Source organism: Rhinolophus sinicus, chromosome 14, assembly GCF_057876585.1.
Source record: "Rhinolophus sinicus isolate RSI-liver-muscle chromosome 14, RSI-T2T, whole genome shotgun sequence".
Lineage (NCBI taxonomy): Eukaryota > Metazoa > Chordata > Mammalia > Chiroptera > Rhinolophidae > Rhinolophus > Rhinolophus sinicus.
In genome coordinates, this window is record NC_142514.1 from 7,507,773 (window position 1) to 7,521,289 (window position 13,517).

Here is a 13,517-nt window from a genome sequence, read left to right on the forward strand (position 1 = left end):
GATGAGAGAAAGGAATAAGAGCCTCGTTAAAAGCACAGTCAGCAGGAGGCCAAAATACACTAGATCCTCCTATAAACAGCACGGATTACATTCACAGGCCTCCCTGGGTGAGTGGAGAGTCTTATTCCCAACTCTCTTTGCCTACCTTCCGCTCACCCCATGGTTATATAACCTTGGAAATGGAATTTGGAAATTCTTATGACCCTGCCCTGCTCGCTGATAGAGCTGAGCCAGTGGCTGGCAGGGGCATAATCTAATAGGCGAAACTGGAAACACACAAATTCAGTCTTCTTGCCTCAGCCCAGAGCCTGTGCAGGCAGGGAAAGAAAGACTCGCCCGTCTCCCTCCCCCCTTTCTCTGGCCCAAGTTTAGGCTGACTTCACCCAACAGGCACCTGACCCTCCCAGATGAGCTAGGAGGGGCTAAAGCGCCATGCACATGGGGTGTGGGTGCAGGCAGCGAACGATATTTAAGATGCTGAGTTTGCAGGGCACTCAGGCTTGGGGAAGGAAAGCTATAGGATACCCAACTAAGCTGCACTTTCAGAAACTCAAGTTCTGAGAAAAGCTAAGGAAGAGCAAGGAAGGAGAGAAAACCACCAAGTGAGCAAGTGTGAAGCTGCCACTGCTGCAGCTTTGTAGACTGCAGGGAGGCCGGGCACATCCCCATTCCCCCAAAGGAAGAGCCTTCCTCACGCAGGCTCACGAAAGATGCCGGCAAAGACTCTCTCAGCCATGACCTGGCTCTGCATTTTCGTCTTGGCCTTTGTCAGCCACCCAGTGTGGCCACAGAAGCCCCCTAAGCGCAAGACACCTGCGCAGCCCAAAGTGGCCACCTGCTGTGAGGAGGTGAAGGAGCTCAAGGCCCAAATAGCCAACCTAAGCAGTCTGCTGAGCGAGCTGAGCAAGAAGCAGGAGAGGGACTGGGTCAGCGTGGTCATGCAGGTGATGGAGCTGGAGAGCAGCACCAAGCGCATGGAGGCGCGGCTCACGGACGCTGAGAGCAAGTACTCGGACATGAACAACCAGATTGACATCATGCAGCTGCAGGCCGCGCAGACGGTCACGCAGACCTCGGCAGGTAAGGACAGCGTGTCCTCACGCTGCTCACCACCTGACCCCCAAACAGCCGAGCATCCCCGTCGGTAGCACTGCTTCTAGATTAACATGTTGTCAGGTCAATTACTGGGGGTTCTTGTGGGGTACACTCTCTTGGTACTTGCCAGCAGCTCTATTTTCTCTTTGGTAAAGGCTTACGGAGTAACTCTTTTGATGTCCGATGTTCTGTAGATTTACCCAGTACCTTCACAGGTCTCTCCTACTCACATGATGTTTCAGCAACTGAGGGTATGAATGGCCACCTTGGAGCACAGAGAGATTACGTGCTTTGCCCAAAGTCACACAGCAAATCTCAGAAACGGGGGTCAGGTCTTCCTGATTGGTCCCCCAGGGGTGACCAGCTGTACCCTCAGTCCCAAGGGAGGAGGAGTGAACACAAAAACCGTAACATCTGTTGCTCTGGAAGCAATGTTGCCAAAAACAGTTCTCTCATCTGCCTACCATTCCGTGGAGTGGGCATAAATGGAATTTTGTGTCCTCTGTGCAAACCCGACTCCTCTTGGCAGCTCAGAATGAAGTGTAAGGACACTGCCCAGAGCCTAAGAACTCCTTATGTGCTTAGGAAAGACAGGCTCCTGCTCCTCAAGGCTCAAGTCTGATATTTCTACTTAGCTCTCATCAGCTCCATGAGAAAATGTAATGCTGAAATGGGGGTGTTGAGGAGGCCAAACAGAAGACACATTTAATGTCTTCTCTTGCAAAATAACTTTCACTTTCTGGTTAGCTTGGCTCAGACGGGCCAAGGTGAGTTGACTGTTTAGAGAGAAATCTGGTTTTCCGAAATCATCAGGCAATTAGTTGTAAGGAGCATACCCTATAAATATGTCATTTGTTGTTGACATACAAACTTTTTGGTCCCACTATGAACCTAGTCAATGGCAAAGAACAGAGCAAGTCACTGGTTACCCTCAGTTCAAATAAAGAAAAAGTTTTAACATGAAGTTAAGCTTAAAAATTCTGTTTTCTTGCATTTAAAGGTAAGATTATAAATCTATCTAAACGAAGGTATGTAAATCAGTCTCTAAGCATGTACTTTCTGACCCTCCAGTTTGGGACTAGAAAGGTATTCTCCGGCCCTTTTCCAGACAAGTGAATCCTGATTTGGTCTGAGATGAACCCAGACACACAGAAGACCAGGCTAGACAGAGGAACCTGACCCTGCCACTTCCTTCCTGCTCCTCCAAATGGGGTTTTCTCACCTCCCCGCAGGGAGTTTCTTCGAGTCAAGCACAGCTCTCCTGCTGGGCCTCTTCCTCTTCCTGCCCAGGACACCATTCCTTATTTTTCTTAGAGAATCAGGTGCTGGGTCACATTTATACTCTGAGAGCAGGCAGCCCCTGGGAGAAAGCAGTAAGTTGATGTTTTCATCAGTAATAGGAAGTGAGATCTCTTAGGGCAAAGACAAGCCTTGCCCCTCCCCAACGTGCTCTGCCTCTGACAATTCCCACAGTGGAAGTGTTGCCGTCGGCCCATCTGTGTGCTCTTCTCTAACACCCAGCGCGGTGGTCCCAAGAAAAGCCTCCCAAGGCACAGAGGGCAGGAAGCGTCTCTGGACAGCTAGAGCTCCTGCTCTGACTCCCATCAGGAAAGGCTGTCCCTTCCCCAATGTCTTTGCTATTTAGAACAAGGGGACGAAGTCTGGTTACAGCAGGAGCCCCCAGGGCAGCCGGGAAAACATTTAAATCAACCCCAGAGTGAAAACCAGCCAGCCCAACGCTCTCATTTCCTTGTTTTAATAACCATGCCAGGGGAAAGCCTCCAAGGGTTCCTCAGAGTGCATTTTCGTTTGGCTAGCAGTGGTAGATTAACGGGGGAAAGATACGGTCATAAATCTTTCTCCCTTAATTAGGGTCCTACCGTGTTTCCCCGAAAATAAGACCTAATAATAGCCGGACAATCAGCTCTAATGTGTCTTTTGGAGCAAAAATTAATATAAGACCCGATCTTATTTTACTATAATATAAGACTGGGTCTTATATAAGGCCAGAACTTATGTAAGACCGGGCCTTATATAAGACCGGGCCTAATATAATTCTGGGTCTAATATATTATGTAATATAATACAATACAATATATAATATAATATCGGGTATATAATATAATATGTACAGTATAATACCAGGCCTTATATAAGACCGGGTCTTATATTAATTTTTGCTCCAAAAGATGCATTAGAGCTGATTGTCTAGCTAGGTCTTATTTTTGGGGAAACACGGTAGTAGCCATTACCTCTGAAGAACAACAAAACCAACCAATCAAGAAACAACAATAAAACCAGACCAACCCTATGAGATACTCACAAGTTGACTCTATTAGCGCATCTGTTATGTGGCCCTCACACCCTGTAATATTTCCGGAACTCATGGCCTAGAACTATAGCAGGATAATTGATTTCAGAAAAAACCTGAAACCACCTGTTTGACTGTCCTGTTCGCTGATGCACTCTGCGTGAAGGTTTCCCCATCACCAGTGAAGCCAAAATACACGCCCGCTTGGGATCCCAAGGCCCACCTCTCCCACATTCAGATGCTGCCTAGTGATGAAGGCTCGTGAATTTTGTAGTAGAAATGAAGTCTCGGTTTTCACACCTTCCATTTCGATGCAGCAGGAAGGCCTACCTGCCTGGGAGCCCGGGCCCGGCTGCTCACCCCTGTGGTCTGTCCCCTTTGCAGATGCCATGTATGACTGCTCGTCCCTCTACCAGAAGAACTACCGCATCTCTGGCGTGTATAAGCTTCCTCCTGACGACTTCCTGGGCAGCCCTGAGCTGGAGGTGAGGTCGTCACCGCCCACTGCCTATGTTCCACATCTGTCCTCCACACCCTCAAAGGGCTGGGGACAACAGGCTTAGTCAAAGTCCAAGGAAAGGGAAACTTAAGATGGAGAAACAAACACACCAAATACCAGGGAGCTGTCCCAACACTCAATTTACAAGGGAAAAAAAATCCAGGCATCTATTTTGCCCTTTCAAATCATTATCACCCAAACACCCATTTTCCAACATAGACCAGATACTTCTAGAACCACCACCTAACTAGCGGAAATCTCCTGCCGCATCCCAGGGCAGTTACTGTCTGGGGAGGAGAAAAGAGAGGCCACGCGGGAGCCTGTCAGAAGTACCTGGAGTTTTCCCTTCCAGGTCCACGTGCCCTTCCTAGGTCCCCCCGTCAGTTCTGGTCATTCTTCCTCAGCAAACACCCTCTGCCCCGCTTGCCCACACTGGGGCAGAATCATGCCCACGGCCACTAGCTCTGCAGGGATGGGAGAGGGAGGTGAGGTCCACCCCCACGTCCTGCCTCTGTGGGTCCCTGACAGAGCCTCCTCTCTGCTCCAGGTGTTCTGTGACATGGAGACGGCGGGCGGTGGCTGGACCATCATTCAGAGACGAAAGAGTGGCCTTGTCTCCTTCCACCGGGACTGGAAGCAGTACAAGCAGGGCTTCGGCAGCATCCGCGGGGACTTCTGGCTGGGGAACGAACACATCCACCGGCTCTCTCGACGGCCAAGCCGGCTACGTGTGGAGCTGGAGGTGAGCAGAAGCCCGGTGCCAGGACCGCACCAGGCCAGCACGTACAGCTGCAAACGAGTCCGGGGGCGCCGATCCTATTCTTACCCACTGCAGGCTTGTGTACTTATTATGGCGGTTTCCCTTCAGGTTGCAGGATGGCTGAGGAAGAATAGGTGCTTTCCTAGTTTTCAGAAAAGTGAGGCTGCAGGTGCACGGGGAGAGGGTGGTCTCAGGCCAGAGCCAAGAAATCCAAGTCAGCGACCTGAGGCACGAGGGCCTCTATGTGCAGACCTTACCGATACTGGTCGGTGGCCCTCGTCAGAGGCCTTGCAGCTTCGCTAAATTACTCTTACGATACCTCTAAGTGGGATATTGCAAAAGCACATGTGTACAGATACAGAAAGAGAGGGTAATCAAGGCCGGATGGCGACGCAGGAGAAAAGTTTGGCCGAGGACCCTTGCTTTCTGATTCTCAGGCTTAGAAGTAAAGAAGTAATAAAGCCTTCCTAGATTTCTAGCAGGAAAAAGATGTATGGAGAGAGGTGCTGGAGAGAGAAGAGGCAGGGTGGGGTGAAATGACGCCCTGCGGCAGCTTTTCTAAGGCCCTGCCTCATCCCGGACAGGACTGGGAGGGCAGCACGCGCTACGCTGAGTACAGCCGCTTTGTTTTGGGCAACGAATTGAACAGCTACCGCCTCTTCCTGGGAAACTACAGTGGCAACGTGGGGAATGACGCCCTCGTCTATCACAACAACACGGCCTTCAGCACCAGGGACAAGGACAATGACAACTGCCTGGATAAGTGCGCGCAGCTCCGCAAAGGTGAGACTGGGGACGGGGGAAGCTCGGGAGGGGGTGTGAGTTATAACTGCACGGCCAGTATTCTGGCTCCGGCATTTCCTTTTTCTGTCGGCTCTAACTGCTTAGCTACTGTTCCAAAACCACGTTCGCAAATCCCTGTGGCCTAGTCTGCCAGCCACTGCCGAGGGGAGGACGTAGCCGGCTCACCAGCTGTTCTCTTGTGCCAGGTGGGTATTGGTACAACTGCTGCACAGACTCCAACCTCAACGGGGTCTTCTACCGCCTCGGAGAGCACAACAGGCACCTGGATGGCATCACCTGGTATGGCTGGCACGGCTCCACCTACTCCCTCAAACGAGTGGAGATGAAAATCCGCCCGGAAGACTTCCAGCCCTAAAAGGAGGCCTGCTGTGGCGCAGGGCGGGAGAAATGGAGACTCATGGGGGCTGGGCAAGGACGGAGGAGGGGAGAGAGGGCAGCAAGGGTGTGGACGGAAACGGCCTACAATCTCCCATACGGGAGCCAGTCTCTGAGGAGCGCAATACAACTGCATGTGCCAAGGATGTTACAGTCAACGGGATGCAGTATTTAAACACAATGGGTCCTGACACGTACTTCTCAGGGGGCTGCCCAGAGTGGGCTTTATCTGCTGTGGTCCCTGACATAGCCAGTGTTTCCACACGGTTTTTCTATGAAAGAAAAATAACTGTGAGATCACATTCCCCATTTTCTGCATGGCCTAAGCTTATGTGAGGGCAGACAATAAGTCCTTTTGCTGAAAGGAACCGTAGTATTTTGATTCTCAAGGAGAGGCCCTGGGTGTTAGAGAAAGGAATGGAAGAGGGTGGTGGGAGAGAGGAGATTCTACTTTGGAACCCAATGAAACTACCTTTCGCTGGCACATTTTCTTGTTAAAGACAAAAGTTATTCTGCTGGAGGTGAGCTGACCCAGGCTGGACTTGACTGGAGGGCACTGGGCCTTGCCACTGGCCTCTGAGCACCTCCCCTGCTTGGCCTCCACCAGGGCACAGCACTGAAAGCAGGAAGTGGGTCCCGCAGTGGCCAGGGAGCGCCTACGGGAGGTGGGGGAAGGTCCCCTTGTGGATGCGTGCACAAAACTGCCTTCAACTACTCACAGTCACAGACACACCTACATTTCCTTTTTCAGAGAAGAGCTTCCTCTTCTACCTTGTCTATGAAAAGGGGCTGAAACAAATGAAGGCAGATGGCACTATGCTGAATAACTCATGCTGTATATAAGCATTTTGCTTTGTAAAAATAAAATATGATAGTCTGTTTTAAACGTTCAAAATTTCTTTTCCTTCTACAATAAACTTTTAAAATGTGTTCGGTTTTAAATGATCACCATTACCACTTAGAGCAAGGTAAAAAGTATAAGTGAAAAATCAGAGGGTGAACAGTGAGAAAGGCACTGAGTTTGTTGCAGTCTTCAGGGACACCAAGGGAGGAGCAGGAAGCCCAAAATGAAAAGGGGAGGGCCTTTTACGGAGGGCAGCAGCCCCTGGTAGAGGTCAGATCCGGTCTACCCACCTAAGCCCCCAGAGGCCAATGCCATCCTTGGCTTCAAAATACTTCGCAAACCAACACTCTTACCTTCTAGTTGGGCGAACTAGCCTTTGCCATAACAGATGTCAAATAATTCTGACCTTTAGGAAGTCGTTTGTCCTTGCCAGAAAGAACCATCCACCCCGAGCCAGTCAATGTGAGGTAAGCTGGGATTCTTACCCAGTATTTTCATTGCATCGACAGTCCTTTGATTGTTGGGAACCTACTTAACCTTAAAAACAAGAATCATGGGGATTTTCAAAGAAATGAAGTGAGAAGAAATACACTGGAGTAGGGCTTCCCACGAGGCAGGTATTCTAACAGAGACTTCCTAAGGCGCACAGGGGAATGTGACATGCTCAGAAGCCAGCACAATGCTTCTGGGAAAGAGGATGAGAAGATCAGGGAGCTAGGAGATGAAGAGAAGGAAGAACATACGATACCGACGGCAGCAGTACCTAAAAATTCTCTTTCTCATTTCCTATATGCCCACAACGGAACAAAACCAAGGCTTGAGGCAATAAAAGTTAAAATAAACAAGTGGGACTCCTCAAACTAGAAAGCTTCTGCACAGCAAAGGAAACAATCAATAAATTGAAAAGGCAACCTACAGAGTGGGAGAAAATATTTGCAAACCTTAACCCCTAATAAGCGGTCACTATCCAAAGTATATAAAGAACACATACAACTCTACAGCAAAACAGCAAATAATCCAATTAAAAATAGGGCAAAGGACTTGAACACAGATTTTCCCAAAGCAGACATCCAAACGGCCAATAAGCACATGAAAAGGTGTTCAACGTCATTCATCGTCAGAGAAATGCAACTCAAAACCCCAATGATAACACCTAGTACCTCACGCCTGGTACGAAGGCTATTATCAAAAAGACAAGACATCAGTGTTGACAGGGATGTGGAGCAAAGGGAGCCCTTGTGCACTGCTCGTGGGAATGTGACCTGGTACAGTCGCTAAAGAAACCAGTATGGCGGTTCCTCAAGAAATTAAAACTCAAACTACCGTAAGAGCCAGCAATTCCACTTGTAGACACACACCCGAAGGAAACGCAATCACTTGAAGGGATATTTACACTCCCATGTTCACGGCAGCATCATTTACAATAGCCAAGATACAGCCTTCAAAAGATGAATAAAGGACACACACACACACACACACACACACACACACACAGAGCAATGTTATTCAGCCATAAAAAGAAGGAAATTCTGTCATCTGTGACAACATGGCTGCATCTGGAGAGCATTACGCTAAGTAAAATAAGACAGAGCAAGATAAATATTGTTTGGTATCACTTATGTGGAATCTAAAAAAAAAGCTGATTTCAGACACAGAATAGAATGGTGGTTGCCAGGCAGGACATGGGGGATGGGAAAATGGGGAGATGAAGGTCAGAGGGTACAAACTTTCAGTTATTAGACGAATAAGTTCTGCGATTACAATACACAGCACGGTGTCTATAGTTAAATATTATATATTTGAAACTTTGCTGAGAATAGATTTTAAGCACTTTTACCACACACACACACAAAGACTTAGCTATTTGAGGGGGCAGACGTGTTAACACATTTTTTGCGGGAAACGAGTAAACTCGTCATATCGCTTTTTATACCAAAGCGTGGGAGACGAGAATAACACATATTTTGCACCTCTTTTTAAACTGAAACACTGAAAGTTTCATAGAAAAATATCAAATAGATCGAAAGATATGAATATTTTATGGAAAGTCTAATTTTGGCGAGAAAATGTCAAAAAAGCCCCGCGTTACGACGCGATTTGGCGGGAAAATGCCCGCTTACAAAGTTTAATTATCTTGATTTTGGTAATCACCCCATAATGTATATCACATCCTTACGTTGTACACTTTAAATACATACAATTACATCTGTCAATTATTTCTCAATAACGTTGGGGAGGAAGCGTCTATACTGTGCTAATCAAAACCTGGGGTTGCTGAAACGTACTCATATTCTTATATATACAGTCAAGTAACTTGAAGTATAAACTTTTTGCGACAAGCTTACTGTTAAAATAAAAAATAGTTATAAAAAAAAAACCCCACCAAAACCAAAACACTGAGGCTCTAAGCCAGGCTCCGTGGTTTCCTTTGCCCTTCCGGGAAGACTTCCGAGAGCGAGGCAGAGGGAAGAGGAAGAGCAGTTGTTCCCGAGTGCAGAGCACCCCAGCCACTCAACCTGCGGGCTGCACACTCTGACTGGAACCACGTTTAAAGCACCTCGCTGGTGCAGGGTGATGGACACCAAGTACTCACAGGTGAGCACAGCATGGTCTCTGACCTGAGAGGACAGAAGCCCCAAGAACCAAAACGAGAGCTCAGTGTTGCTCCTGAGGCGAAAAACCATTTTGTTCTGAGCACATCCTCCAAGACTTGAGACAAGAAGGTACAAACTGCCCCGACGGGCAGCTGTTAGAGCTGCATGTCCAGCTAGTAACACTGACTCCTATTTCTAGTTTTAATTCTGCAGATGTGTCAATCAGAAAATTTTCTTCAAACGGGATTCCATGTCAGGGGCTGGGCAGTGAAAGCATCCAGTTTTGATCCGATCCTCTTTTCTACTTAGGGTGGAGAAAGAAAAGAGGGTGCTAGGGACTGACTGTGTGTGCCTCCCCCTTACCCCCCAAACATGTTGAAGCCTAAACTGCAATGTGATGGGGTTAGGAGGTGGGGCCTTTGGGAGATGTTTAGGCCACGAGGGTGGAGTCCTCATGAATGGGATTAGTGCCCTAATAAAAGGGACCCCAAAGAGCTTGTTCTCTACTTTCCACCATGTGAACCAGCAGAGAGCAGTTGGCAATCTGCAACCCAGAAGGGGGTCTCAGCAGAACCCAATCAGCCTGGCACCCTGATCTTGGACTTCCCAGCTTCCAGAACTGTGAGAAATCAATGTTTGTTGTTGAAGCCGCCCAGTCTCTGGTAATTTGTTACAGCAGCCTAAAGGGACGGAGTCAGCAGGCCACCAGACCGTACCCTAATGCTATGGGCTAACCAAGCAAAAGCCACGTGTGTGTGTGCATGTTTGTCTGTTTCCAAATAACTGAATACCCATTTAATCCTCTGTTCCCCTAAGGAGCAGTCATACTTACTGATCTATATGAGCTTTGAGGACATGGGTATAGTTTAGACTGTCTCAACATCAGTCCTGGTTTGGGGATTACACGTGGATTTAATTTGTCCGGGAGCAGACAGGGAAAAATGTCATTAGGTAGGAAGACAGATTCACCAGCAGCAAGAGAACACTGTTGCTAGCACAACACAGCTTTTTAACACAAAAACAAAAACTAAGAACCCGCTATGCAAAGATGCTTTTGTGTACAGTTAATCTGATTGTTTCTAAAAGAATTTAAGGTACTATACTCAAATATGTATACTTGAATGAGCTTTTAAAAAGTGAACAAATGGTGAGGAGAAAATTAAAGTAGGAAAACAAAATAAAGCTGGCGGTGGGGAGGGCAGTAGACAAAACAAGTAAGATATCTGTAACTTCTCAGAGGTGGGCCAGGAATTAGGCTGCGAACTCTCCAGTAGCCACTGTGAGGAAGGGAATTCAATCTATTGCTGCAGAGCAATGTCCCCAAGACTGGACCAAAGCGTGGCTTAGGGACGTACAACCAGCACTGGTCTGACGGCGGGGAGGAGTTTCCACGAGGCTCACGAGAGGACTGTGGGAGTGCGGAGAGCAACTTCCTCAACAGCAGCTTGGCCTGAGGCTGTTTCTTAAAACTTTCTTCAGTGAAAATGGTGGGAGAACATTAAAATGGTGCTTAGGAAAAGCAGCTTTACAAAATCAGTAGGAAAAGCACCAAATGGATTAAAAAAGGGGTGGACCTTCTGGTCCATAGACCAACTGAAGGGAGGCAAAACTGTAAGCTCAGCTGAATCAGACGAGGAACAAACCAGAGCTTCAAGTACGTACTGGCTTTACCTGGCAACAGAGGTGTTTCCTTCCTTGTTTTCTTAAAGCCCACATTAATCTACGAAGAATTCTGAGGACTTATTTTCACTTACATTGGCTTAACAAGTTAGATGACCGTGAAACTTTTCCAGGCCTCTGACTGTATCTTTCTATTACAAATCTGCATAAACATTAATGCTTCTATGATTATCTCAGATATGGGAGGAAATCTGGAGTAGGACGAGGGAGGTTTCAGAGAGGCCTCAAACCGAAAAATGTGGAAAACTAGTTATTTGATGCTCAAGTTATCGTATTTCCTACTCAAGTTACCAGGTTTCCTACTAGTTAGTTATCAAGTGAGACTGCGTTAGCTATGCCAGCGATAGGAGGAAGAAACGCAGGCTTTCACAGTTGCTGTGCCTAACCTGAAACTGAAGCCTACCCCGCAAGACGCCATGTTTATAACTGGTCCCCTGTGGTGTTATGGAAATCAACATTCTCTCAAATCCAATTGATGTGGGCAAAAACATGAGTCTATTGTTATCTTTTGGGTCACTTTTTAAAGTGTCTAAAGGAACACTTTTTAGCATCTACTCAAACGTACACCTAGCAGAGAATTTGGCTGTTTCTTCATGCTCCCAAACGAAGGACGCGTCAGTCGCAGCAGAGGTACTGCTTACTAGCTGGGTGACTTCCCCTCACTATCTGCAGTGAAATAATCAACCACGTGAGCGTTCCGTGAAGATAATTAGACCCCAGAGCTAATATCCTCTGATAAGCATGAGGGGAAGAGAACGGTTCTCCAGGAGCTGAGCTAACACCTCAGGCTGCTTGTAGTTTCGTAACAGCAGAAACTTGATTAAACAACCTATTTTTCCCACACCCAGAAGACGCAAAACCAGCTCATGAGAGAGAGAACGTAACTGAATCGGGGGAAAGAAACCACTGAATCTCAGACTTCGCTCTGCCTTTTATATTCATAGAACTCCAGAGGAGGAAGACTCTGGCCCACCATATTTAGTCAATAAACCCCCACCCTGCCTTTGGGGGTCTCTGAAGCACAGGAACCAGTACTTCCTCCTCCTGCCCCAGAGAGCGCTATCTAACCCAGACAGACATAAAATGGATTTTTCCGAGGCTGCTATGGAAACAGAATTGCTTCCAGACTGATTTCACTGGGACAAGCAAGCCCATGTTGGAGAACAGCAGAAGCCCAGGTGCTAATGGTCAACTGAAATGACAATTATGGCTGGAATACTGGGGAGAGCCATCTGCAACCACATCTCATTTAAACGTGTTGGCCAGACCTGATAGCAGATGTCACAGAGCAGAAGTCTCCAGGTGACTCCAGTGAACCCGCAACACACAGTGGGAGGAGAGGTCATTTGAGAGGAAGGCAGCAATTACAAAGGGTTTTCAGCCTACCTGATGAGAGACTCTAGGATGGCAGGGGTGGGACCTTTCTGGAACTCCAGTTCTTTGTAGTGTAGCGCTTTGGCATATGCTCGGCACTTGGCAGCCCTCTCACCCAGTAAAACAATGCCATTGTCGTCTCTCAATGGCAGGGGGCCCTGGAGAAGAGCAGAACCCCACAGGAAAATGGCAGACGGGGCACAAACAAGAGTGTGCCACGTGAGTGCTTCTCCCCTCCCACCAGCTGGTTCTGTCAGGCTCCATCTGGACAACGGGGAAAAGTCTCACCTTGTCACTGTGTTCCATGAATTCAGCCAAGTTCAAGAGGGTTTGTGTGACTTCAGCGATGTCCTGTGAGGTGAGGGCCAACTCGATGCTTCTGATGAGTTCATCCTGTTGGTCTTCATTCAGTTCAGACCAGCAGGACACAAAGGCAGCATTGAAGAGATCCCTGAAGGCAGAGAGGAGTGGAGAAAGATGTTGGAAATGACTCTGCCTGGTGCCAAGCCACACCTACAGTGCTTCCCCGAAAATAAGACCTAGCCGGACCATCAGCTCTAATGCATCTTTTAGAGCAAAAATCAATATAAGACCTGGTCTTATATTATACTATATTATGTAAGACCCGGTCTTAGAGCAAAGTAAGACTGGGTCTTATATTAATTTTTGCTCCAAAAGACGCATTAGAGCTGACGGTCCAGCCAGGTCTTATTTTCGGGGAAGCACAGTATCTGTCTACCCTGGTATCACTTATACTGGTTATACAGACCGGTGCTGTCCAATAGAACTTGCTGGAAATAGTCTCTATCTTCCCTGTTCAATGCGATAGCCATTGATCATTGAGGACTTGCACTGTGGCAAGTGTGGCTGCGGATCTGAATTTTGAGTTTTGTTTAATTTTAATGAAAATAACCACATGTGGTTAGTGACTACTGTATTTTACAGCTCAGGTATAGACATCGTGACATATAGGAACTGTGTGTGGGGGCAAGAGGAGAAAGACGAGCAGAGAAAAGTAACTTGTCTCCACAGGCACATTACTTGGCAGTTTTTTGCATCATTGCTTGTCATTGGAGGGGATGAACAGAAAGGGGACTTCCAACATAGAAGTTGGCATTAACAGACTTTTAAAACAATAATCTTCAAATAATTCTTGGGATATTTCTCAGGCAATGTCCAAA

General features: G+C 47.5%; 2 protein-coding genes across 3 annotated transcripts in view; one reads left to right on the forward strand and one right to left on the reverse strand.

The window, feature by feature from the left end:
- The window catches only part of MTOR (mechanistic target of rapamycin kinase), a 115,982-nt gene that overhangs the window by 57,519 nt on the left and 44,946 nt on the right, over window positions 1-13,517 (reverse strand). For both annotated transcript variants that reach the window (XM_019746727.3, XM_019746728.3), the window contains exons 27-28: window positions 12,625-12,787; window positions 12,349-12,494 (exon numbers count right to left, since the gene is read on the reverse strand). In XM_019746727.3, coding sequence (XP_019602286.3) covers window positions 12,349-12,494; window positions 12,625-12,787 — 309 coding nt within the window. The remainder of the gene's footprint in view (window positions 1-12,348; window positions 12,495-12,624; window positions 12,788-13,517) is intronic.
- Window positions 497-6,774, forward strand: ANGPTL7 (angiopoietin like 7). Its single transcript, XM_019746729.3, has 5 exons — window positions 497-1,080; window positions 3,791-3,891; window positions 4,453-4,647; window positions 5,250-5,448; window positions 5,655-6,774. Exons 1-5 carry the CDS (start codon window positions 711-713, stop codon window positions 5,822-5,824), a joined length of 1,035 nt encoding a protein of 344 aa, XP_019602288.3. The 5' UTR covers window positions 497-710; the 3' UTR covers window positions 5,825-6,774.

Excerpts from the sequence above, each read along its gene's own strand:
- ANGPTL7 (XM_019746729.3), top strand. The coding sequence starts at position 711 with ATGCCGGCAAAGACTCTCTCAGCCATGACCTGGCTCTGCATTTTCGTC. Across the intron at positions 3,892-4,452 it reads TGGGCAGCCCTGAGCTGGAG|GTGTTCTGTGACATGGAGAC; the intron begins GTGAGGTCGTCA and ends TCTCTGCTCCAG. Across the intron at positions 4,648-5,249 it reads GGCTACGTGTGGAGCTGGAG|GACTGGGAGGGCAGCACGCG; the intron begins GTGAGCAGAAGC and ends CATCCCGGACAG.